Genomic DNA, 24,381 nt, shown 5'->3' with positions numbered 1-24,381 from the left:
TCGCATTTTTCTTGTTCGCATGTGCGTATCTATGACAGCAGTGTGCCACACGCGTATATTTCCAATGAAGTGTGCGGGCGTCTGCGGAGCTGGGTGGCCGCTTGCCCACCCACTTTTTGCGCAGCCCCTGCCTCGCCTCCCCCAGCCACGGGTGGACATGCACGGCCCACAGCGAGGGAAGGCAGCGCATGAGAGGCACCCGCCGCACGTGTGCGTACGCGACTTTCATCCCATACGCACAGGCACACGCACAGAAAGCAATGGAAAGGCAATCGTAATGTACACGCCAAGCACCGCCACCGCCAACCTGCCCTACCCACGTGGTGACATGATGTGCCCGCCTGTGCACTAGAAGCAGCACGTGTGCAGTCCCACTGAGCAGATGCGGCGTCGTGGAGCCGCTCCGTTTCCTCAGCCTCCACTGCAGATGAGCGACACGTATGTGGGCGAGAGGGGATGGGGCAGCGAAGAGTGAGAGTACCGCGACAGGCGCGTACGCACACACACACACACACACACACACACACACATACACATCTACTATTCGGTGAAAGACAGAAGACTGTGCAGCTGCTCTCGCAGAGGGGCGCGATCGCCCTCCACCTCAGCGAGGCGCGCCTCCAGTGAAGCATTCACCTTCCGCAGCGCGGCCATCTCCGCTTTCTCTGTAGCGTGCAGCGTCTCCTGCATGTCGTGGTCGCGCTGAAGGGACAGGAGCTGCGCCTGGAGGGAGGCCACCTGCTCTGTGAGAGTGCGCTGCTCAAACGCCTCGGCCGCCGCACCGTCTGCACAACGCTGCAGCTGCACTCGCTTCAGCTCCTGCATCGACGCCATTGCTGTTTCCAGCTGCGCCTCTCGCGACCTCAGAGTCGCATCGGTGCTGCTAAGGCGCTCCTCGAGCTGCGCTACGATGCTCTTCAGCCGGCCCAGTGCCCTTGCAGCGTCCGCTTTTTCACAGCTCAGTTGAGTGATTTGTTGCCGCAGCTGCGCCTCGGTTTCCGAGGACGTCTCTCGCAACGTCTGCAGCTGTGTGCGGAGCTGCTGCAGCGCATCTGCCGACTCCTGCGCTGCCCTTTGGGTGGACTGATGCCCCACCTCTTCCGCCGCAGCCACCTGCGCACGCAGGTGTGCGCGCTCAGCCTCGGCTTCCTTCTTCTCCGCTTCACGATGCCGTTGTGCCTCTTGCCACTTGGACACCCACTCTGTCCGCTCTGCCTGCACCTCGGCTTGCAGCACATCGAGGCGATGCTCCATCTCTCTCACGCGAGTGTCGCGCACGGCGACATCGTGACGCAGCGTCTCCACTCGACTCTCCCGTGCATCTGCCCGCTTGGCAGCCTCCGAGTACTTCGCCGTCATCTCCTCTAGAGCGGCCTGCATCGCATCACGCTGCTCTTCAGCGGTGCGAGCCGCTACCGTCAGCTGCGTCAGCTGCACCTGCTGCGCTGCCTCCTTACTCACCAGATGCGCTGCCTTCGCAACCTGGGCGACATAGTCGGTCAGATGCTCCTGAGTACCCCTCAAGGCTACCGCCCACGCTCGTAGAGCTGAGGCGAGGTCGGCGCAGAGCTTCTCCGAAGATGCCCCTGTTGGGCCCTCTGTCGCCGGGGGAGCAGCGCCGACCGGTGCCACCTCATTGCTTGTCGCGTCGGCGATAGCGCACGCAGCCAACACCTTGTTTCTCACGCGGCTCCAACGGCGACGGTCGGCGTCATGCAAGTGTCGCACGAGGTCGTGTATGGCGCGCATCACCGCAGCCGCCGCACACCGGCTCGCGTCGATCGGCATGAACGCGGCATCCGATGCCTGCTTGTCGTCAGGAACCGAGTTCTCTTTCTCTGCTTTCATCTGTCGGAGTTGCACAGGCGCCGCGGAGGTGCTGCGCGAGCAGAGCTCCTGATCACCTTCCCTCAACAGGTCCAACAAAGTGTCCCACATGTTGTCCACATCGGCTGCCACCTCGCCGCTAGCGTCGACCGGCATCAGGCACCCCAACACTGCGTTCTGCATCCGCTGTCGCGACTGCTCCGCCGCACACAAGGCTGCCTCACATTCGGTGAGCTGCCCTTGCAACTGCGCGAGACGCACCACTGCCGAGGCATTGCATTCACCGGAAGGGCGAAGACCAGGGGTGGCGCTGGAGCACCGCTCCCGCTCTCCGGTGACACGCTGCAGCTCGTGCTGCGCCGCGCGGTGCTCCGCTGCTGTGCGCGCCAGCTCCTCCTCCAGCGCCTGAATGCGGCCTTTGTGACTGGCCGCGGTGGCAAGAGAGTCGGAGAGGGCTTCCTGCAGCTGCTGCCGCTGCTCATGTAGCTGCGCCACGCGATCCTCACTCTCCGCAAGCGACATCTGCAGCTCCTTCTGCTGCCGCTGAAGGTCGGCGGCATGGGCCTCTTTTATGGCAATGAGCTTCTCCCGTTCAAGATTGCTTTGCGCGTACTGTTGGCGCCAGCGTTCTCTCACACTTTCGTCGCGGCTCGCTTGCTCCTCACGCAGCCGTTGAACCTCGGCTACGAGTGCCTCTTGAGCCTCAGCGCTCTTGCGCAGAGCCTCCTCCTTACGAGACAGCTCCTGCTGACACGCCTCCATCCGCCGAGACAGATCGCGTTGTTGGGTGCGCATGCGCTCCACATTTTGCTGCGCCTCCGCCAAGCACACGGCCGACGACTGTTGCTGAAGAGTGAGCTGATCGGCGGCAAAACTCGCCCGGTCCTCCGCTGTCTTCGTACAACGCTGCGCCTCGTGCATGAGCTCTTGCGACACGCGCTGTGCATCCTTTAGCACATCGATGGCCTCCTCTGCATCCCCGAGGCGACGCCGCAACGCGGCGCGTTCCGTCCTCAGTTCCTCGGCCTCGTGCTCTAGGAGCACGCACCGGTCTCGCAGCCGGGACACGGTGTCTTCGTGGGCGGCGGTGCTCTCCGACTGCTCCGCCGTGACGGTCTTAAGTGCGACTTCGATGTCTGCCGCTTGCGCCTGAAATGCCCGCAACGCGTTGAATAGCTGGCCCTTCTCCCGCTGCAGCTGCACCACGACCCGCTCCCTTTCCTGTGCGGCGGCGCTAGCGCCTTTCAACTCCTGGCCCAGTGCGTCCTGCCTCTCCTGCGCTGCTTCGAGTTCTCGCCGAAGTTTCTCCGTCGTGACCTTCTCGGCTCGCAGAGCATCGGCTAGCGTTGTCTTCTCTTCCCGCAGAGCAGTCGTCTGCACCTCCAGCTCAGCGGCGGCCCGCTGCGCCGCCGCACCTTGTGCTTGGAACACCTCCAACTGGTCTTTGGCCTGCTGAAGCTCTCGCTGAAGGCGGCCCACCACCTCGGAGCGCAGGATGTGCGATTGAGCCTCCATCGTTTGCAACTGCTGCTGCAGCAACAGTCGCGCCGCGTGCTCGTTATCCACGTCATCTTGCGCCCGACGAGCCACCTCCTGCAGCCTCTGCCGCAGTCGGGCGTTCTCCTCGCGCAGCCGCTCCTGCGCCGCGGCCAGACCAGACGCATCAGCAGCATTGTCCCTGGGTTCTCGTCGGGCATCGACAAGAGAATCGGCAAGTGTGCTGCCATATAACACTGCACCTCGATTGGAGTCGCTTGCAAGCGTAAGTGAGCGCTGGCTATCATCTCGCCTCGCGCCGGTGCTGCTCGCTGCACAGCCGAGTTGTATATCCGCCTCTCGTCGTTGCAGACGCTGTCGGAGGTCATGATTTGTCTCCGCCAGGGTACGTATCTGCTTCTGCAGGCTCGCCAGCTCGGTGGCGGCAGTGCTGGTCAGCTCCGCTTGCAGTGCTTGAGCGCCGCTGGAGGCCTGTTGCTGCTCCGCTAGCTCTTTCTGGGTCCGCACGAGCGCGCGCTGCAGCCGCTCCAGCTCGATCATGGCCTCGGCAAGAACGGTTTCGCGGTCCACATCCGCTTGCTGGCGTACCTCAGCCAGCTGCTTTTCCAGTGCGGCTCTGTGTCGCTCCATCTCCTTCTCTTGCTGTGCGGCGTAGTGCACTTCACAATCGGCTATAGCGTTGTGAGCTGTGCGCAGCTTCGTTTCTGCTTCGTTTAGCTGCGCCCTTGTCCGCTCCAGGGCAAGCTCCAGCTCTCGCTTCTGCGTCTGCGCCGCCGCTGTGTCCTGGAGCGCCTTCTGCACCTCCATGCGATACCGCTCGCACTCCGTTTCATGCGACCTCCGCAGACTGCGCCTCTCCTCTGCCCATGAAGTAGAACTCGAGACGGCACCGCCTGCTGTATGCGCGTGCTCTCTTGGTGATGCAGCCGCCGAGGCCGAAGCAGCTATCGCCTCATCACGCTCGTGCGCCAGCGCCTCACACCGCCGCTTCAGGACGTCCATCTGGCGAAGCAGCTCCTCACCGACGCTGATACAGCGCAGAAGCTCCGCCTCCTTGGCTTTATACTTGCATTTGAGGTGTCGTACCGCTTTCTCGTACGCGTGCAGTGCTTCGTAGACGGCGGGGTATTCACGCTGCAGCTGGTCTAGGAGATTGCTCGAGAGCGCGCGTGTGGAGCTCGTGGTGGTGCCCGCAATCATCGTACTGTCGTCCCGAAAGGGGTCATCCATTGCTGCTCTCGCACGGTCCTCGAGAATGGGGCGGTCGACGATGGCAGACCGCTGCGAGCCTCTCTGGCTGCCGCGGACGGCGTCGCTTGGGTGCGCCACGCCTGCGGCTGCGGCCATTGGATCAAGCGCGGCGCTGGGCACCTTTCGAGGCGAAGAGGGGAGCGTAGTCTAGCCACGCCCGTGGAGGCAACACCGGGAGCAACGCTGCTGTCTGGCTGCATGCATGCTAGCTGTGTCGCGGGTGGGCAGCGGCACACCGAAGAACGAAAAGAAAGCAGCAAGAAGGAGGAGGGGAGAAAGAAAGGGTACGAGGTGGCGAAGAGGACGAGCAGAGGAACGGCGCCGACGGAGGGAGGAGGAGGAGGGGGATGAACGACAATGCTGAAGATGCGCCGCGCCAGCGCCGTCCACGATCGTACTCGTCCAGAGGCACATACGGCAGGCCAGGAGAAGACGGGGCCAAAGACGGTGCGCGGACAAGGGAAGGAGATGGGTGGTGAGAAGCGCGAGAAAGGAAGACCGGGGGCGAGGATGGTGAAGGTAAAGAGCAAGACCTGAGTGCATGTCGTTGAGCTACCGAATTGCACAACAGCGGCGGGGCTCGATAGAATACGACGCGTGATCCACCAAGCGCGGCACCGAGGACGCTACGCGACACCATCCCCCTGCACCTTTCCCATCTTCCTGATCCCCCGCTTCACCACCGATGGCGCCACTCCAACACCCCGCCGCAGACCATCGTCCCTCTCTTAAACGCGCTGGGCGTGAGGCGTCCATGTCCCACTCGAACAGAGACTGCAGAAACATGAGCACAACAACAACAGCAAGATCGGCAGCACAAAACAGGAGTACAGGAGAGCGAGGGGGAGAGGTGTGTGTGTGCGGTGGTGGTGGTGGGGGGGGGGAGGTAAAGGGGGGAGGGGGAGGGCACGAAACAAACACACAGACAAACAGAAACACACACGCACGTCCACCTCCATGTGGAGGCTCACCCATCCCTCATGGACGACAACGCAGGAGCAAAGTCACGGCCATCGAGTGCAGGGGCGTGGGCTCTGTCCACCGTGGGCGCACGTACGCACAACTAGGCACACACCCGCGTAACACACACCACTCGCGGTGTGTACAGTGCATGTCCGTGTACGCCCTTTGCCATCCACACGCCGCCATCCGGCACCGAAGCGCTAACCGTGTCGGCCCTTCCTTTCGCTATCTCGCCCGCAAGGCAGGTCATATCCCACCCCAGGAGCGCGCATGCGCATCTTTTCCCTTTTCTGTATAGTGTACATCTAGGCAACCTCCCTGACCAGCGGGGTGAAGGTCATTGGGGAAGGCAGGAGCGCTGCCATCGGCTTAGTTGCTGTTCAGCACAAGCATGTTGGTCCCACCGGCACGCCCCATGACTTGCTGAATGTCGTCATCAATGGTAGTGTCGCGAGTCCTCGCGCCTGCAGTCGGCGCCTCTGCCTGGATGCTCTTCAGCTTGGCCTGAAGAATCGTGCGGAGCGCGTTGAACCACTCCACCTGCCGCACGCTGGTGTCGTGCGTCTCCTCGAGGTCGCGCCGCTTGCCTTGCATCTCCTTCGTCCGCGCCTCCAGCGTGCGTGTCACTTCGGCGAGGTAGTCACCGTACGTCTTGTGCTGCGGGTCTAGTGAGGCGTTGCGGTCAGTCCGGAATGTCTGCTCCTCCTCTGCCCGCTTCGCCTGTGCAGCCAGAAGGAGGCCCTGGGTGCGAACGCGGTGGTAGAGGGACTCACTCGTCGTCGTCTCCTCCTTGAGGCGCGTGACGTCCTCGTCGATCTTCTGGATGTCCTCGGTCAAGAGGCTCTCCTGGTACTCGTACTGAGACTTCTTCGCCGACCACTCTTGATCAACCTCCGCCGCTGTCTGCCGAACAGCGCGCAGCTCGTTGATGAGCGGTGCAAGGCGAGTGCGACCTTCGCGAATGGCGAGCGTGAACTCTTGCACGACGCGCGACAGCTCCTCGAGCGTTTTGCCCTTCACCTCCTCTATGGCGTCCTTCTCGTGTGCCAGCTTGGAAAGAGCCTCTACCGTACGGCTGTACCCCTGCAGGCCTAGCTTGCTCTCTAGATCGCCAATGGCAGCGTCCAGGGCGTTGTACTGCTCCTGAAGCGTCGCCTCGGTGAAGGTCAGCGTGCCCCACTCCGTGCGCAGCTCCGCGAGACGGGTGCGCATACCCTCCGTTGCCGCCTTCTTCGCGCGTACCTGATTTGAAAAGTCGCGGAAGTCATCGCTGCGTAGCATGTTTGTGGCGGACTGCAGCTGCGTAATGCGTAACTGACGTTCTCGGATGTCGTTGACGGCTCTGTTGTTGTCGGCCTGCAGCGAGCTGAGCTCGTTCAGCACCTCCTGCTTGCGCGCCATGACGCGCTGCACCTGGTCTCGGAAGCGCAGGATGGAGGCCCCGTCCGCGCCGGGCTGCTGGCGCTGTGCGATTTTCGCGTGCAGCGCCCTCAGCTCGTCGTCCAGCTTGCGATCTCTTGCGGTAAGTGCGGCCATGTCCAGCGGCTCCGAGACAAGCTTCTGCAGCTCGGCGTTCTCGTTCTTGACGGACTCAAGCTCGTGCGGCAGCTGGTCTTGCAGCTTCATCCGGTTTGTGTCCATTTCGTCCTTCATGCGCCGGATCATCATCTCGACGCGACCGTCCGCTGCGTCGCGGCGGAGGTTCTGCAGACGTGTGCTGATTTCCGTGCGACGTGCCTCGGAAGACACCTTGGCCTGCTGCTGTTCCACCTCTCGCTCGGCCAGCTTGGTGCTCTCCTCCCGCGCCATGCGGAGGGACTTGCTGGCTGCCAGCAACATCTCCTTCTCCGGCACAGCCGCCAACTTCTTGAGGGCGGCCTCAACGTACCCCTGTAGGCGGTCTCGCTCGTCCTCCAAGACGCCGACCTGGCGGCGTGTCTCCACTGGATCTGCGCAGGCGGAGCGCAGCTTTTCGACCCTCTGATGGGTCTGAATGAAGGCGCCGCGCAGCGCCTGATACTGCATGAAGAGGGTACGCACATCCTCATCCTGGGCGCGAATGTCGTCCGGGATGTCCAGCGGCTGCAGAAAGCGGGCTAGATAGACGCGCTTCTCATTCAGCTCCATATGCGTGAGGATCCAGTACATGGTTGGGTACACCACGAGGGGCTCGCCGTCAGCGAAGCTCTGCGGGAAACTGCCTTGGACGAAGACTGGCACGCGATAGCCAAGAATCTTCAAGAGAAATTCCAGCATGCGCGGCATGGCCTCCTCGGGCGGTGTCGCTTGCATGTCCATCTTCATGCTGGGCTGCAGCTTCGCAAAGATGTCGTTCACCACCTGCAGCAGCTCAATGCGGCCGAGGGCGTCAAATTCGACGAGGGAGTAGTGACGCTCCAGCTCCTTGTTCACGAGCTCGACGATGTGCTGCAGGAGGTCATCAGCCGACAGCTGCGACGCATCCTCCGGCGGCGCCGCGACGGTGGAGGTGGCAGTGCCGCCCTGCGGTGGTGGGGGTGAGGCGGACATGTTATCAACGCTGAAAAAAACGGCTTGAGCGACGCAAGACGACAGATTGCTCGATGTCTTGAAACAGTGCGGCCGTGGGAGTAGATGGATCGAAAAGCTGCGCCAACCGCGACTAGCTAAGATGCTTGCTTGGCTTTCGAAAAATATATATACACACACACACGCACAACTGCGCAGGCAAATCGGCGCGTTGTTGTGCAGCCAGCGGTTGGAGACACGGGCAGGCGGAAGGGGGAAAGGGGGAGGGGCGCCCGAGATGGATTCGGGATACCCCAAAATAATAGAAAGGGAGGAAGACGACACAGAGAGACAGAGAGAGAGAGGAGGCGGGTGTGAGGTCCAAAAAGCATGGGCACACCCACACGGGCACCAGGTTTGATCGAGCGCGGTCGCAGCAGCCGCGCAACCTGTGGCAAACTCTGCACGAACGTGCAGTCTGGGGAAGTAAGGGTGGAAGCGAGGTAGAGAGGGAGAAGGGAGCCGCTGATGCCCATGAGGGTGCACGACCACTGCCGTGGCACCGACATTCCTGGGTCCAGCATGCAGCTCATGTCCGAGTACCAGGAGTTACCAAGCCAACGTATACACACCCACACACACACACACCGACACACACGCACACGCACTTCCACGCCCCCACATCCGCTTTCCAAACAAAACGAAAACGGAGAAAGCCGAGGCGCGTGTGCGTGTGCCACAGAGCAGCAAGAGAGAGAAGAGGAATCAAAGATACGGAGGGGGACGGTGGCGCACACGTGTGTCCGAGTAACGATCTGCGTCTGCTTCTCCCCAGCCCCATCTTCGTCTCTCTCTCTCTCTCTCTCTCTCTGCATGACTCGCCCATCCCCTTCGTATGTGCACAGGCATGCACCCGCGCATAAGCACCCAACAAACACGGGGACCAAAAGGGGAAAAGGCGGAAGGGGAAAGGCAGTGGGGTTGCTTCGTCGCCGGCACCTCCGCCGACTAGATCAACTTCTTCTTTATGATGATGCTCTTCGTGTAATGGAAGGTGAACCACACCGTGCTACCCATGACCGCCAAGGTGAAGAGCATACAAACCCAAATGCGGCTGAAGGTTGTCTCGGCGGTGGCACGCATGCGCCGGAAGCGACTCTCCAGGTACTCGAAGTTGTTATAGAGTCCGAAAAGTTGTTCTTGCAGGGCCCTGATTTCCTCAAGCCGACTCTTCACTTCCTCTGATGACACTAGCTCTTCCTCGTCAAGAAGTTTGCGCAGATCGGCGGTGCTGCTCGCGCGGAAGAGGGACCGAATCATCTTTGCATACTCGCGGTTCACCTCTGCCGTGGCGCCCCCCGCTGCCCCATCGCCATTCTGCGGGTTCGCGGCGGCGTCATTAAGCCTCGCGATGTACGTGAAGGTGGAGTGGCGCGTGGAAGCTACCTCGAAAAGGTGAACCTTCACCTCTTCGTACTGCATCGACGACGGCTTTTGTGCTGTCGCCTTGGAGCGAATGAGGCGGAAGCAGACGGCATAGTTGCCATCGATGAACTTTGCCGCAGGGCCGGTGCCGTCCTGCGCCGGCCGAATGCTCACCGCGGTGCTCCGAGACTGCTGCACCGCCTCACCCGCCCTGTTCCGTCGCTCCAACTCCTCCGCGCTGTAGCGCTGTGTTTGGATGACAGCGTCGACCTTGTCCAGAACTGCTACAGATGGATGCGAAACACTCGGCTGGTGGGTCGACACAAGCACATCGGAGCGCCAGTGCGGGTTCGACACGTTTGACGAGTAGGCAAAGCGCACGACACCGCCCAGTCCATTGTCCAGGGACAACAGCAAGCATGCGTTGCCGCCTCCCGGAAGTACGGCGTACTCCTTCGTCGACATCTTCTCGTCAGCATACACAGGATAATCGACGCTGTTGAGGTTGAAGGAGAGGGCCGCCTGCACACCTGACACGAACCACAGGAGGCTCGCGAGGAGCGCCAGGCGCTGTGTACTTGTGCACCACATGGTCGCTTCGAGTATGGAGGCGGCCTCGACACCCCTTCCCTCACGTCGTGATGAGATCGCGCCCACCGCCTTACTGTCAAAGCCGAACAACGAAGGGTGAAGTCAAGCGTGCAGACGTTAGTCGAATACACATGCATATATGCCGTAGGCGAGTGAAAAGGGGGGCAGGGAGTCAAGGGAACGGGACAGCAAAGGCGAGATGGGGGTGCACCGGCAGAGAGCCCCACGCAGGTGTTCCAGTGACGAAGGCGGCAGCAGAGCGGCTAATGAGAGAGGAGGGGGAGGGGAGTCGACTCGCACTCCATGAGGCGCCGCACAACAAAAAAGCGGAAGAGCGAAAACCCCAAGACGCGAGCTGCATCAGCACAGATACATATATATATATATATATATACATATCTGATATATATATATATATGTATTTGTGCGGGTGTCGGCGCATCCTTATCCCTGTGATGGTCATGCTGGGGGAGGGGCGCAGAACTGTGCCACGCGCTCCAGCTGGCGGCGGCAGGATCGACACGCTCCCGACTTTCCCTTTCGCAGCGACTCCTGCTGCAAGGTGACTCCTGAGAGCTGCAGGCCTTCCTTTGCGCGCCGCTTCGCCTCTTCTGCGTGCATGGGCGGGGTCCGGTGGTAATAGGGGTAACGACGCATTAAAGAAACATTCTTTTCTTCCTATAAGCTATGCACCTCGCGCAGTCTGCGCTGCTACCCGCGACAGTACACGTGCACATGAAGAGGGGGTGGGGGGGTGGGGGTGGGGGCAGCGAGAAACGACTCGGTATGGGGTGGCGTCGCTGCAGCGGCAGAGCGCCGCCACAGGTCGATTGAGCAGGCTTTCCGCCCCTCTTCACGTGTCCTCCTCGAGCGGCGGCATGTCACCGTCGTCATCTCCGGTTTCCGCAGATGCGCCATGAGTGGCCTCCTGCCCTCGCGCCGAGCCAAATCCAGGAATGGTGCCGGGTGGAAGATCTGCCGACTCCTCCGCGTCCTTCTGACCCTGCGCCTGCATCAGCTGACTGAGCATCTCCGAGTACTGTCCGTCCATTGCGTCGCCGCCGCTGAGGCCGAAGTTCCCCAAGTCATCGGCAGCGCATTCGTCGTCGTTCTCGTCTTTCCACTTAGACCAGTCGATGGTGATGTTGGGGTACTTGGACTTTTCCTTGGTCAGCCGCGGCCACTCCACCTCGTCGTCGTTGGCATCTTCAAGTGACTTGGAGAACTTCTTCCGCAGCTTCAGCTCGATCTGACGCGGCCGCACCACGTGCTGACTCTCCTCGGAGGATATCACGCCGTAAAAGTGGATCGTGCACGCGTACTGCTTGTGCTCGGGCGAGCTGCAGGCAAAGTGTAGCTCCCTCCCCTCATCCTTGATCTCCACACTAACGCCCGTGGTGTCCTGGAGCGGGATCGTGATGAGGACGTACTCGGGGCGCTGTGCCCAGCTGATCGGGGGCGCCAATGGGCCGCTGCTGGACATGTTCACCAAGCGACACGCCGAGCGTCAATGTCAGAGACAGGCTGCACCAAAACGCGCGGGCGTGTACGGGTCGGAGAGGGCCAACGTGGGCGACGGTTGCGCGTGGGAGGGTGACAGGTAGGAAAGAGGGGGAGTCAACAGGGAAGGCGACGCCTCAATGAAGAAGACAAGAAGAAAACACGCGCGTAATGTTCTACCTTTGGTGAGGATGTGACTTATTGTGCGAAGGCCAGAGTTGAGAAGTTGCTTGCGCTCCTGCGAGAAACAGTGAGACCAGCAACAGTTGCACCGGTTTGGTAGGGAGGGGAGGGGAGGGGAGAGCGGGTCGCGCAAAGACACGGCAGCGGTGGCATGTGGGTGGATGAGAAGGCAGGAGAATGGGGAGAGAAGCGAGATAAGTTGCGCCAAGCATAAACGGCTGCGGACAGCTTCCTATGCAAATACCCGAAGATGCACCATATCGATATGCGCACCATCGTGTCGAGATGGCGCTGCAGCTTGCCTTTGCCTATCCCTACCAGCTGAGTGCGCGTTGGCGTGGACTGTGGCCAAGGGACGAAGAGATGGCGTGGCGTTGGAGGCGTGTACGCACGCAGGAGGCACCCCCCCCCCCACACACACACACCACCACCACCACCACCACCATCACCACTACGTGAGCAGAGCACGTACACCGGTGCACACGTGCATGAGGTAGAGCTTTGATGATTAGACAAAGGTGGAGGCAGCAACGAGAGAAGAGCGGCTGCCACGGCGCATCCACCGCTGCTGCAGCGGAAGGGAGGGAGGGTTGGGGGCACGCGCGACCAAACGAAGAGGCAAGGCTAGGACACAACGCCACCCGCATGTAAGCACCAGTGATGGACCCATCGCTTCTTTGGAGAGAGGTGGAGGTACCTCGACAGCGCCACAGGGAGGGAGGGGGGGGAGCACCCCTAAGCGTGAGAGTGGAAGTCTTCAAAGCTACAGCAGTATGCGCATATCACTCCGTCCAGTTCCCAGGAGGAAGCAAGCCCGCTGCGCACGCGCCGCAATTATCGGGGCTGCGTTGCAACGCAGCTCTCACCCCCCACCCCCACACATACCTTCTGGCCTGTGTCCTCCCCGCCACCACGGTCACGCACATCTAGTCACCTCAACACACACCTCTGCTTCCCACACTCATTTTCACCCAGCTTCGCACCCTCTCCGCTTGGGGCGAGAAGAGCAGCATCAGCAATACTTTTACAAAGAAAAAAACAGAAGGAAAGCACAACCTAACAGAGAACGAGAGAGGAGGGGCAAGGACGCGGAAACGCCTCATCACAGGATGACACATACATTTTGGGCCGGTGTCGGCGGTGACGAGGTGCGCTGCCGCACGGAAGAGCCCCAAAGGGTTCGCGGCGCAGCTACGCAGCCACACACACACACACACGCACACATGCTTACATCGATTCGGAAAAAGGGAGAGTGGCAACCGACCGAGACGCCTGGCCATGAAGAAGTGCACAAGGCGTAGAGGCTCATGCAACTTCTCCATTGCGGGGTATATGGTTAAAGAACAAGTTCAACAAAGTTGGCAAGTAGGCACGTATGGAGGGAGGTGAAGAGCAGCTCCCAGAAATACAGACAAAGATATACCGCTGATGAGGAAGGAGGAAGGGAGGGGGGAGGCTATCCGTGGAATGAGAGGGACGTCCGAGAGACACGCATGACCACCCTTACAGTCCCACAACCCGCTAACGAATTCGCACGAGAAGAAGAAGACAACACAAAGCAGAATAGACGCATGGTGTTATCAAGCGAGACGACAGCCGACCCCTCTGCATGTGCGTGCGATCACGCGCTTTCTGCATTTTCATTTTTTTTTTGGGCCACAGAAAGTATTTATGTTCCCTTCCGCTACGCACACCGCCGCACACCCCACCACCAATCAGCAACTTGCCGTAGCCTGGACACTCACACGTGTGACCGCTACCCAGTGGCAAGGTAGAAGATGCTGTCTGCGCGATGACGCGTTGTTTCGTTCATGCTTCAGCGGCACCGCGTCGCGACTCCCCATCTACAAGAAGGTAAGACACAAGGACTAGAGGAGGTGTTGAGGTGACATCAGCGGTAGCGGGGGAGGTGAGGCACCGACACACAAACCACGACTGCCACGGACACGCGTAAGAGAAAGGAAAGAGGGCAAAACACAAACACTAGGGAGAGCGAGAGGGCCGGCAAGGACGACAGCGGTATTCCCGACCAAGACGATGCCGCTGTCTTCATCGTGAAGGGCAACACACACCAACATGAGATGTGCAAGGAATACGATTGTGAGAGCGAGGGGCGTGGGAGGAAGGAAGAAAGAGAAAGCGGCCAACACAGCAGTGTGTCACCGTGCGTGTGCATGTCTGGCAGATGTGGACGATGGTTGCCTAGCGCGGGGGGGGGGCAGCGAAGCCTCGCACCGTCTCTACCTCGACAGTGGAGGACTAAGGAGTAATGCTCTCTTTCGCTGTCTCGCTTGACTCTCCACCGCGCCTGAAGATGAGGTAGGAAGCCGTCAGGTCTGTATTTCCTCAGCCACAAATTTTGTGGTGAAGATGTCTACATCTCCTTCCACAAACAGGGCTGTCTCGAGCGGATTCACGCGGAGCTCGTGAAGGACGCTACCGCTCTCTAGGTCACAGCCCAGCACTGTATGCCCCAGCGGCTGAATGTGCGCACCGGGGGAGAACTGCACCCTCACCAAGGCTACAATGTCGGTGGTGTCATTGTAGAAAGCCCAGCGGCGTTGAACCTTGTCCACGAGGCGGAATACAAGCCCGTTCCCGTAGTCCTTGAAACACTTGTAGACTTCATCGATGTTTGGCATCACGGTGAGGTCCGGTCCGCTGTTGCAGTACACGGGTGCCTCTTCGGGTACCGGCAGCGCCGGAGGCACAGTCGCAGCCGCATCCGCTGCGTCGGCAAGTTGAGGTGGGGAGCTCGGCTCCGGTGAAGTGGTCGGTGACGGCGTCAGAGGGGCTACAGGGGTGGCTGCGAAGGCCAACTCGTACTGCTCCGGCGAGCCGACGAGGAACGGCACTGTCGCGAGGGGCAGCACCTCGACAGCTGCGACAAAACCGCCCTCGCGCTCACTATCGGCGATAACCTGCACCCCTGGAGCAAGGCGTATGTCGCTCGTGCTCGGGTAGCGCATATTAGCGGTCATCACGTAGTCTGGCGTGTCGTTGTAGAAGGCCCAAATTGTGTTTACATCGTCAACGACACGGAACAGCAGCCCGTTACCGTGCTCCTTGAAGCACTTGAACACGTGCGTCTGGTGTGGAATGACGGCGACGTCGGGGCTGCCGTGCAGATACTGCACCGGCTCTTCCAAGACAGGCGTGACTGGAGCATCAACCGGCTCGGCGGCAAACTCCAGTGTGTATGTCACTGGATTTCCCTCAATGAACGGCTCGGTGCACCCGGGCGCGATGAGGAGGGTGTAGACAACGCTCTCGGGTGCGGTGTCGGCATGCGGCGCCCCAAGGGCGGTGCATCCCAGTGGGCGCACCTCTGCGCTATTCGCGAACGTCACGCTTACCTTCATCATCAAGTCACGAGTGTCGTTGTAGAAGAACCACTGACGTACGCGCTCGTCCACCAGGCGGAACAGCAGCCCATTGCCGTTCTTGAAGCAGCGGTAGATCTTATCGTATGGCACCATCGGCCGGCGGTACTCGAAGACGACCTCCTTTGTCGGCGCGGTCTCTGTGCGAAATTCAAGGTGAAAGCCCTTGTGCTCTCCCTCAATGAACGACTCTGTAAACCCCGGCTGGATGTCCAGCGTCACCTCGATCGAGCATGTCTCGTCTGCTACGCCGGTGGGGCCAGGGATGACGTGCATATCTGCTCGCTGCAGCGGTCGGATCACACTTCCGGGATAAAACACGGCACGCACATGCGCGATCGTGTCGGCGGTGTCGTTGTAGAAGAACCACTGCTTCTTCTCCACGTTCACCAGGCGGAAGAGAATGTCGCGGCCGTCGAAGCACCGGTAGCATTCATGATACGCGCAAAGTGGTTCGCCGTTGGCGAATCGTATCGCCTCTGGTGGCACAAGCTCCGTCATCGTCCAGTCCGCTGTCGAACCTAGCACAGCGCAGCGGCAGAGGCAGGCGCCTCCCTTGGAAATAAACAATACCACAAAGCGAATGCGCCTGAGAGCGGCTGGAGTGTTGCGTCTCGTCTTTCGCTCCCTTCCAGTCGCCAAGCGCGTCTATGTGTGCGCGGCGCACCAGAAGTAGCCGATATTGCGTCTGCCCCGCTCAAGTGCACTGACAAGCAGAGGGAAAATATGTAGGAGACAACGAAACTGTGCGAAATCGGCGGCGAGTCGGGTCGTACTGTGACTGAGCGACGCGGCTCTGTCTACCCCGTCGCTGCAGATGATCAAAATGCTTGTCTGTGAGCACCTTCTCAAGAGAGGAGGAGAGGCAGAGAGTGGGGAAAAAAGGGTGGGGGAGCCTTTGAATTCATGCTCGCTGTGTGCTGCGGACCTTGATCGCGCATGTGAGTACGTGTAGGACAGTGTGCAGACGTCGGTGGGCAGCTTGTCACTCCGTTCAGCGCTGTTTGTCTATCTGTTTGCTTGTTTCTTGCCTCTAGGAAGGTAAGCTTTCGGTTCCTACTCAGCAGAGAGACACACATACACACACAGGCGCGCAACCGCGGCACTGGAGCAGGCGAGTTCGTGGGCTGCTCCTCACTGCTGCTGCAGTTGCATGGGGACCCTACGTGCCTCGGCTGTGGGACTAGGGGATACAATACAAGCGGAAAAAAATGCCCTAAGAGAGTGTGTGGGAGGGGAGGAGGGGGAGGGAGTTGGGCGGCGAAGCGCCTGGCGGTGCCTCTCGCGTCGCGCGTGTGCGTGTGTGATGATCCTCTGCTTCTTCGCTTTCGTGGACTCTTGTGTCGAAAAGAGCCCTCTCTTCGTTGCTATTGTTGCTTCGGTCCGATTCGCACGGGTCAACGGCAGACGTCGAAGGTGAGCTTGATGAGCTCCGGTGCGCACGGAAAGGAGTAGTGAAGAGAGCGAGAGACGAGTAGGTGGAGAAGGGGCGAGAGGGGGATGGGATGCCTAGGCCTCGGATGCGCGTGTTTGCAATGGTCCGCTCTGTACACATGGAGGAGGTGAGAAGGCGGCTGGGAGAGGACGCGACTTGCGAAAGCAGCCGGGCGGAACACTTGTAGGCGGATGAAAGAGCGCCAGACGCGGGCTCGAGTGTCTTTTCGGGAGCTGATCGCCTTCTTGATGTTCACAGCCACGTTTCAGGCTGCCCCCACCAACACACACACACACACACACACACACACACACACACACACATCTCACCCCTCTCATCACGCTTGCACCGGGTCGTTTTCTTCCTTTCGCTTTTTGCGTGAGTGTGTGTGTGTGTGTGTGTGCATATGTGCCTCGCTTATGTCTATACCTGTGTGCGAGAGTGGATTGCCGATCCGTGGTTTGCGTTTCCCCACTCAGTTCTTTCTGCGAGCCGTCGCGCTGTGATGGCATCCGCTTGACACAAAGACGGAGAAAGTGGAGAGGAGATGGGCGGGGGGGGGTATAGGTGGGTGAAATGAGGAGGGAAGAAGTTCGGCAACACCGACACACATACATACACAGACAGACCCACTCCTCGCCCTCTTCTCGCACATAAAACACCCCGCACACGCACGCTCACGCAACAGTCAGAGCAACATGATAACACGGCACGCTAAACAGAATCAAAGGAAGGACAAGTGGGGGGGTCAGCCACGGTTTTGTGTGCGTACACTGTGTGCCAGGGAGTTGGGGGAGGGGGTTTAGCCACGTCGTAGTGTGCCCAGCTTACCAGGCAAGCCGTGCATGCGCATTATGCGGATCCAGCAAAACACGAGAAATCGCCGAAGGCAAGAGGAACAGAGTGCGAGAAGAAGACCAGCAAGGCGTACGCCTCCAGAGAGAGACGAAGAGCCTGGCCACACACACACACACACACACACACACACAGACCGGCACACCCACACGCACGCAAGCACACCGGCAGAGAGGGAGGGAGGGAGGGAGGGGGGGGGGACATTTCAGGAGGAGAAGACGAGAGCAAAAAGAGATAAAACGACCAGGAGAAACGAATAACACACACACACACACACAGGCAACTGGGCGGGTGAAGGGGAGAGCAACAAGGGGAGGGGAGGGGGGCACCGATACGCCGGAGGCCAGCGCAACAACAACAAAAAATGCGCGCTTGCATGTCAGATCGGTGCAGCTGGGCATGTGCGTGTGTGTATACCTGCGTGCGTGTCTGTTCCGCTGCACAGGGGTGGGGAGAAAAAGGGTGAGATGGAGGCGGTGAGACCCAATCTTGATGCGTCACAACTATGAGGTGGAGAATAGAAACGCAGAGCGAAAAAGGAAATACAAAGACAAATAATGCACAAGTATCCTGTTGTGTCTGGTATTCAGTAAGTGCGTGTGGTAGGCGTGTCTGGTATGTGCAGTTGCATGCTTGCCTACCGATACGTGCGCTCACCTCCACACGTATCAGTACGCATGAGTGTGTGAGAGCCGCGGGTGCTACAGCGAGAGAGATTCAGAGAGGGTGAGCTGCCGGAGAAACAGGAAGAAACAGGGATGAGATGCACACAGACGGGCACATACATATATATATATATATACATACGCACGGAATATTATACACTACTTCGATAACGGTGGACGCAACACGTGAGGAGGAGGAGTATCAAGATGAAAGAAGCGAATACATGGAGGATAGGGGCACGAGAGGCTCAAGATCCGGATGACATCAGTGTGTATGTCGTCCGTCGTCTGCCTCAGCTCCATCCGTACAGCCTTGTCGTCGACGAGGAGGCGAAGCAAACATCTACCTCTGCAGGTATCGACTTCAAAGACCCGCGCACTGTCACAAAAGCATGCGTACAGAGACCCCCCCCCACACACACACACACACGAACACGAACACGCCCTCTCGCCATCGCATCCTTGCCACGCCTGGCTGTTCTACCACATTGGCCGCGCTGATGCGAGTGAGTGAGTGTCTGTCTGTGCGTGCGATCTGCCCCTGGGCCCTCCATTCTATCGGCTGGATCGCGACCCCGCCGTGTTTGCAGGGGGAGGGGGGCATGGCGGACGCGCAAGCCTGCAAGCTCAGGCGCACATGCGGGACTACCAAAGACAAGGAAAGAGAAAAGACCAGCAAGGAACAAACAACAAAAGAATGAGAGAGAAGAGGAGGAGGTGGAGGAGGAGGGGGGGGGCGGTGGTGGTGGACCTGCGCGTTTGCATGTGTCAACGCGGTAGGAAGTGGGAGAGAGGGAGGGCTGGGTGGGGAAAGCACCGAAGCCAGAGATGTGTGGGAAGCGCCACATCCGCGCCCGACACCCCTCCTCCTTCCCTTCCCTTCCCCCCCCCCCCCGTCTGCTCACCTTCCTTCTCCTCCCCTCCTCTACTTCGCAACGCACAGTCACTCTCCGCACGACGCCGCGACTGCGCTCACTTCCGTCGCGCGTATGGGAGGTGGAAAGTGCACAAGGCTGTGCTGTACACCAGTTCCCTTGGACCATGAGTGCGCATCTCTACGCAGGTGTCGGCACGGACGTCCTCCGCTTGCCAGTGAATTGCGACTTGAAGCCCCTCACGTCGCCCTGAACAAACGCCACCGTCTCCGTTGGTGGGATGGAGACAAGGTACTCGGTCTCGTTGTCGCTGTTCTGCTCCTTCTCCGTGTCACCCAGGGCGCGGACCTTGCCCTCGGCGTCGAAGGTGAAGCGCGCGACGAAGAAGACGTCGGTCGTGTCATTGTAGAAGCCCCACTGCTGGCGGTTGGAGTCGACGAGGCGGAAGAGTCGGGCCTCCGGCTTGTCCTTGAAGCACTGGTAGACCGCGTCGTAGTTCACGACTTTGCGGTCGGGCTCACCATTAACGAACTCCGGACTCTCCTCCGGCGCGGTCTTGTGGATGCTGTCGGCGACCACGGACACCTCGTACTTCGCAGGGCGTCCCTCGATAAACAGGCGCGTCTCGCATGGGGGGATCTCCACTGTGACCACAACCGTGTTCTCCTCCTCCGGGTCGGGCGAAACCTGCGCGTCCGGTCCGGGCACCACGGCCGCTCCGCCAAAGAAGCGGACCTTGGGCTTCATCAGATACTCATGTGTGTCGTTGTAGAAGGCCCAGCGACCGGCCTTCTCGTCCACAAGGCGGAAAAGCAGTCCGTTGCCATTTTCCTTGAAACACTTGTACACCTTGCACTGGCTGGGGTCGATGACGCTGCTGTCCGGCTCGCCGTTGATGTACTGGACATCCTTCGGGTCCAGGCAGTTCTCGTCGATCGGATTCGCGTTGAACGTCTGGTGGTACGAGGCGGGTACGCCCTCAATGAACGGCTCCGCATTGCCCGGCTCCACCGTGATCTGGTAAGCCACCTCGCTGTCATCGTCCTGCACCGGCACCGTCTCCGTGTTGCCGAGCGGCTTCACCTCGTCTGCGCTGGGGAAGCTGACCGTGGCCGTCATACGGAACTCGTGCGTGTCGTTGTAGTAGTACCACTTGTTGTCCTTCTCATCCACAAGGCGGAAGAACAGACCGTTGCCCTCGTTCTTGAAGCACTTGTACACCTTGTCGTAGCGCGGCAAGATGCGGTGGCGATTCATGAACTTCACGTCGTTCACCGGAATCTGCTCCGTGTGAAACTCCAGCTCGAACCCGTTCACGTCACCCTTGATGAACGGCTCGGTCGCGAAGGGGTGCACCTCCAGTGTCACAACCGTCTCGAACAGGTCTGGGTGTTCCTCTGTGCCGATCGGCACCCGTGTTGCGCGGGCGCGGTTGAGCTTCTCCACCTTGCAATCCGGGCTGAAACGAGCTCTGACCTGCATGATGGTGTCCGCCGTGTCGTTGTAGAAGGCCCACTTCTTCTGCTTCGTGTTAACCATCCGAAAGAGCAGGCCGTTGCCCTTCCCCTTGAAGCAGCTGAAGATGTGGTCGTATTCGAAGCTGGGCTCGCCGTTCTCGAACTGCGGCACGGCAGGGGCGACAATTTCCTCCGTCATGGCTGCGATGTGTACGTGCAAAAGAGAAATGATGGATGTGTGTGTGTGTTTGTGTGTGTGTTCGTGTGCAGAAAGAGATATGTAAAGCGCCTGAGAGAGTGAGAGGTGGGGTGGGGGGTGGGGAGGCTGAGATGCGTGAATGCGCAGTGCTGATGGGAGTGGTGGAGGGGATGGGCGGTGAAGGAGAGGGGGTGGGGTAGGGCACAGATTGAAAGGCAGTGATACTATGTTGCCGAAAGGGGAGTAGATGGAGAAGGTATGGCACAGGCGGTGGCGCGCACGAAGACAGGGAAGGGTGGAGCGTGAGGAGTGGTGCGATCAACCGAGACATGGGCAATCGCACAAGTAGAGGCAGAGGCGAGCAACGAAGGCAAAGACATGCGGCACGATGGCACGCATGTCAACTGAAGTGTTCTCGTTGCACTCCAAACCGCGCCAATACATTCTTTTCCTTCTCTAGTCCTTTGTGCATGTGTGTCGGGGTGGCAGAGGCTTAGAGCCGGCACACAAGGAAATGTGGACACTGTGGTGGAGACGGAGGGGAGGAGCGAAGAGGTGACAGCGTGGACTCCTGCTTCGGTGTTCAACCCCCCTCCTACTATTTATCCGCACATCCGCCTTCCGCAGCACCGTCGTTGCCGACTTGCCCGCACACATGAACACGAGCAAGCAAGACAAAACATTACCGGAACTCTGTGAAGACGACGCGCACAGTTGGCATTAGGGAAGTGACCGAGGATTCCATCAAACCCCTCCGCGCGCGCACACACACACACAGGCACACTGACATGCACGGGATCCATCCAACGCGCTCGTGCGTCACTCATCCGTAACTCTCTCCCTTTCACTTATCGTAGTCCTTCAGGTCCCACTTGGAGAGTTCGTTGAGCAGCCCCAGCTTGGCAGCACTCGATTTCACCAGCTTCTCATCGATATACCACTCCTGCCGCTCCAGTGGACTCAGGGCCAGCTTGCGCAGCTTCGAGCGACGCCGCGTGCGTAGCTCCTGCGCAAAGACGGCGTGGAAGTTCGCAGACGCCAGCTGCGAAGCTTCTTTCACACCATCGGTCGCTGGGTTGTGCTCCCCCGCTGCGGCGGCTCTTGGGGTCGCGCCACCCGGCACGCCATAGCCGGCAGTCACTGCCGAGTTGGCGGATACGGGGTGACCCACCGCCAAGAAGTTGCGCACGGCACTCGGAGATTTGTAGAAGTCCTCCTCGAGATACGAGTAGGTGGGCACCAGGGCGGTCCAGTGGTGGCTTGTGTGTGGAACCGTACCGCGCGGGTAGTACTCATTGTACTCGAAAGAGTCCTCCCACGGCACCGCGCCGGCGGGCACCGGCTTGTCCTGCCCCAAGTCCGCCATATGCCGAGCGGCGCACCGACGGGCCACTGTCCGGATCTTGCGCAGCACTAGCACATCATGCCACATCTCCTCCCGGGAGATGCGCTGCAATTCCGCAGCCCACTGTGCAGACGCACCACTCTCGGCTTTCTCCAATCGGCGTTGCGCATCACGGAAGACCCCTAGAAGCATGCCATCCACCCCTTTCGACGACTGCGCGGCGTTGCTCGCCGACGGGGGAGCGCGCGCGCCACAGCGTCGGCGGAGGATCAGATCGTAGTAGCCGTCCAGCTGCGATACCACCCAGTCCGCCAACGAAGGAGCCCCACGCATCTCGCCGCGCAGCAGGAGGTCGGTGTCGTAGGTTCGAGGTAGTACTAGCACGACGTACCCTTCATCGGTGAGGAGGGTGCCGCTACGCGGTGCCTCGTCACCAGACGGGGACGCAGCCGCGCTGCGCTCCGTCACATCCGCACGAAGTGCGTCAAGCGCCCGCTCAAGGCCGGAGCGCGTGGCGAGAGGGTTGTGCCGTGCGAGTGCTGGCGCCGCGGTACACGGGAGATACGGAAAGAGAAGAGTTGCGTCCAGCCCCTCGGCTTCCGCACTGTGATTTAGCTTGCGCCACCACATCGTTTTGCGCAGGTTGAACCGCTCCGTCGTTGCAACCGGCCAGATGGATAATGCGCTAGGAGGGTGGATGTACAGCACATCAAATGGACCAGCGGACGCTTCGTCCGCGTTAGCGCTCTCGGCGCCCAAGATGGATCTCTCCTCGCTGGGCGAGGTCAATCCGCTGTAGCCGCGCCCCTCTTCCCTGGCCCGCCGGCGCCGGCGCTCAGCCGCGGATGCGCTCGTCGACTGCACTCCAGCCCCAGCGTCAGCACCGGCACCACCTCTCTGTGGTGCGGACGGGCTGCTGCTGCGGCGGCGGCAGCTGGCGCCCGTCGCTGTTAGCCGAGGCAACCCTTCACAGCGGCGGGTGTACAGCGCAGCATTCCGGCTTCTCCCTCCTCCCTCATGCACGCACTCATGATACGTAGACTCTGCGTTGGCGAGTGCGGCGGGGTCGGCATCGGCTGCCACCACGACGCCGGCCCCAGCGCGGATGAGCAAGTCCGACACGTAGCCGCTCTGGCAGCAAACATCCAGGGCCTTGAACGAAGACGAGGATGGTTGAAACGGTTCCAGTGCGCGGTGGCGCTCCCACAGCTCTGCCGCGGTTGACGACGCCTCGACACTGCTTCCCTTCCGCGCCAGCATCCATTGCAGAACGTGCACGTACGGCATTTGCTCGGCCGCGCCGGCGGGGCAGTGCATACCGTGCCACGGGTGGAGGAAGTAACGTCGGCGGTAGTAGGCAGCGGCAGCGGCGGTCCCTCCACCTGACGCCCAGTCTCCGCTGTGGCGGGACGCACCCCAGCGGACCCCGAGACGATAGCGGTCGTAAGAGTGCAGTAGGTCCGCAAACTCCGTAAAGGAGAGGATATCGGGAGGGGAAACAGGCAAAGCATCTTCGCTTACAGCGGCCTCGCGCGCAGCAGGGGCGGGCACCGTGCGAGGGACACTGGACCAGACCCATTCCTCCCACTGCGCAATAACCTTTTCCTCGAACTCAGCGCTGCAACGATCACGCTGGGCCTCTTCCGCGTGTGCGGTCTCCACCAGTAGCTGGCCCAGATCGGCAGCAACCACCGGCAGTTGTACCAGCTGCTCGACTAGCCCCCACCATTCTTTGGTCAGAGACACCAACGCTTCCAGAGAGGATGGCATCTGCTCGCTCACGAGCTGCGCCAGGAGGCAGCTGGCGTGCATATGAGCAGATGCGACGCTTCGGTGCAGAGTTGGCGCATCCACGGCTGAGACGGACAGAGGTGGAGAGGGGGAGGCGGAGGCGCAGCAGCGACGAGGCATCACATATGCGCTCATGACTGACAGCTGCGTGCGTCGGGTGCACCTTCGCGCGGCATGCAGCGCTATCGCAGGCCTCATGCCCACTGTCTAGCCTTACCTATCAGATAGCGTACACGTGCGGAAGTCTGTGCGTATGCAGCAGCGAGCGTTGACAGCTGCGAGCGCTACCGCGGCGGAGCTCTCTCTCTCTCTCTCTCCTTCCCTCGCTTGGTGCTGCTAGTGCGTAACTACTGCTGTCTCTCTCTCTCTCTCTCCAACGAAACAACTGCAACGTCAGCGCCAGTAGAGAGCACACTGACGCTCGCTCGTACAAGCGTCAGCAGCGTGCGTGTGCGTGTGTGAGCCTGTGTGACTTGTCCATGGAAAGTGCTCGACAGTGCCGATGTTCGTCGGTGCAACCGAATAGATGACGTGTCAAGCGAGAGAGAGGGGAAGGTGGTGAGTGTGTGTGTGTGCCGTGAACAAGTTAGCTGCGCAGTGCAACATGAGGCCGTGGGAGTGGAGGGGGGAGGCCAAAGGGAGGGGAAGCGAG

The 24,381-nt window shown here is 60.3% G+C and overlaps 7 protein-coding genes across 7 annotated transcripts; all 7 read right to left on the bottom strand.

Annotated features, from left to right (window-relative positions):
- Nucleotides 1-540: 540 nt before the first annotated feature.
- On the bottom strand, nt 541-4,554 carry LMJF_34_0240 (conserved hypothetical protein; the record flags this gene model as incomplete). Its single annotated transcript, XM_001686062.1, has 1 exon — nt 541-4,554. The coding sequence occupies one exon, from the start codon at nt 4,552-4,554 to the stop codon at nt 541-543; it is 4,014 nt and encodes a 1,337-aa protein (XP_001686114.1).
- Nucleotides 4,555-5,907: 1,353 nt separating this feature from the next.
- Nucleotides 5,908-8,067, bottom strand: LMJF_34_0230 (conserved hypothetical protein; the record flags this gene model as incomplete). The annotated part of the gene is made up of 1 exon (XM_001686061.1): nt 5,908-8,067. One exon carries the CDS (start codon nt 8,065-8,067, stop codon nt 5,908-5,910), a length of 2,160 nt encoding a protein of 719 aa, XP_001686113.1.
- A 966-nt stretch (nt 8,068-9,033) lies between these two features.
- On the bottom strand, nt 9,034-10,041 carry LMJF_34_0220 (hypothetical protein; the record flags this gene model as incomplete). The annotated part of the gene is made up of 1 exon (XM_001686060.1): nt 9,034-10,041. The coding sequence occupies one exon, from the start codon at nt 10,039-10,041 to the stop codon at nt 9,034-9,036; it is 1,008 nt and encodes a 335-aa protein (XP_001686112.1).
- An 853-nt stretch (nt 10,042-10,894) lies between these two features.
- LMJF_34_0210 (conserved hypothetical protein) lies at nt 10,895-11,524 on the bottom strand (the record flags this gene model as incomplete). The annotated part of the gene is made up of 1 exon (XM_001686059.1): nt 10,895-11,524. One exon carries the CDS (start codon nt 11,522-11,524, stop codon nt 10,895-10,897), a length of 630 nt encoding a protein of 209 aa, XP_001686111.1.
- A 2,530-nt stretch (nt 11,525-14,054) lies between these two features.
- Nucleotides 14,055-15,608, bottom strand: LMJF_34_0200 (conserved hypothetical protein; the record flags this gene model as incomplete). The annotated part of the gene is made up of 1 exon (XM_001686058.1): nt 14,055-15,608. The coding sequence occupies one exon, from the start codon at nt 15,606-15,608 to the stop codon at nt 14,055-14,057; it is 1,554 nt and encodes a 517-aa protein (XP_001686110.1).
- Nucleotides 15,609-19,117: 3,509 nt separating this feature from the next.
- Nucleotides 19,118-20,593, bottom strand: LMJF_34_0190 (conserved hypothetical protein; the record flags this gene model as incomplete). The annotated part of the gene is made up of 1 exon (XM_001686057.1): nt 19,118-20,593. The coding sequence occupies one exon, from the start codon at nt 20,591-20,593 to the stop codon at nt 19,118-19,120; it is 1,476 nt and encodes a 491-aa protein (XP_001686109.1).
- Nucleotides 20,594-21,437: 844 nt separating this feature from the next.
- Nucleotides 21,438-23,750, bottom strand: LMJF_34_0180 (conserved hypothetical protein; the record flags this gene model as incomplete). Its single annotated transcript, XM_001686056.1, has 1 exon — nt 21,438-23,750. One exon carries the CDS (start codon nt 23,748-23,750, stop codon nt 21,438-21,440), a length of 2,313 nt encoding a protein of 770 aa, XP_001686108.1.
- Nucleotides 23,751-24,381: the final 631 nt, after the last annotated feature.

This window comes from Leishmania major, chromosome 34, assembly GCF_000002725.2.
Source record: "Leishmania major strain Friedlin complete genome, chromosome 34".
In the NCBI taxonomy this organism is placed as follows: domain Eukaryota; phylum Euglenozoa; class Kinetoplastea; order Trypanosomatida; family Trypanosomatidae; genus Leishmania; species Leishmania major.
This window is presented reverse-complemented; position numbering and strand designations above follow the sequence as displayed.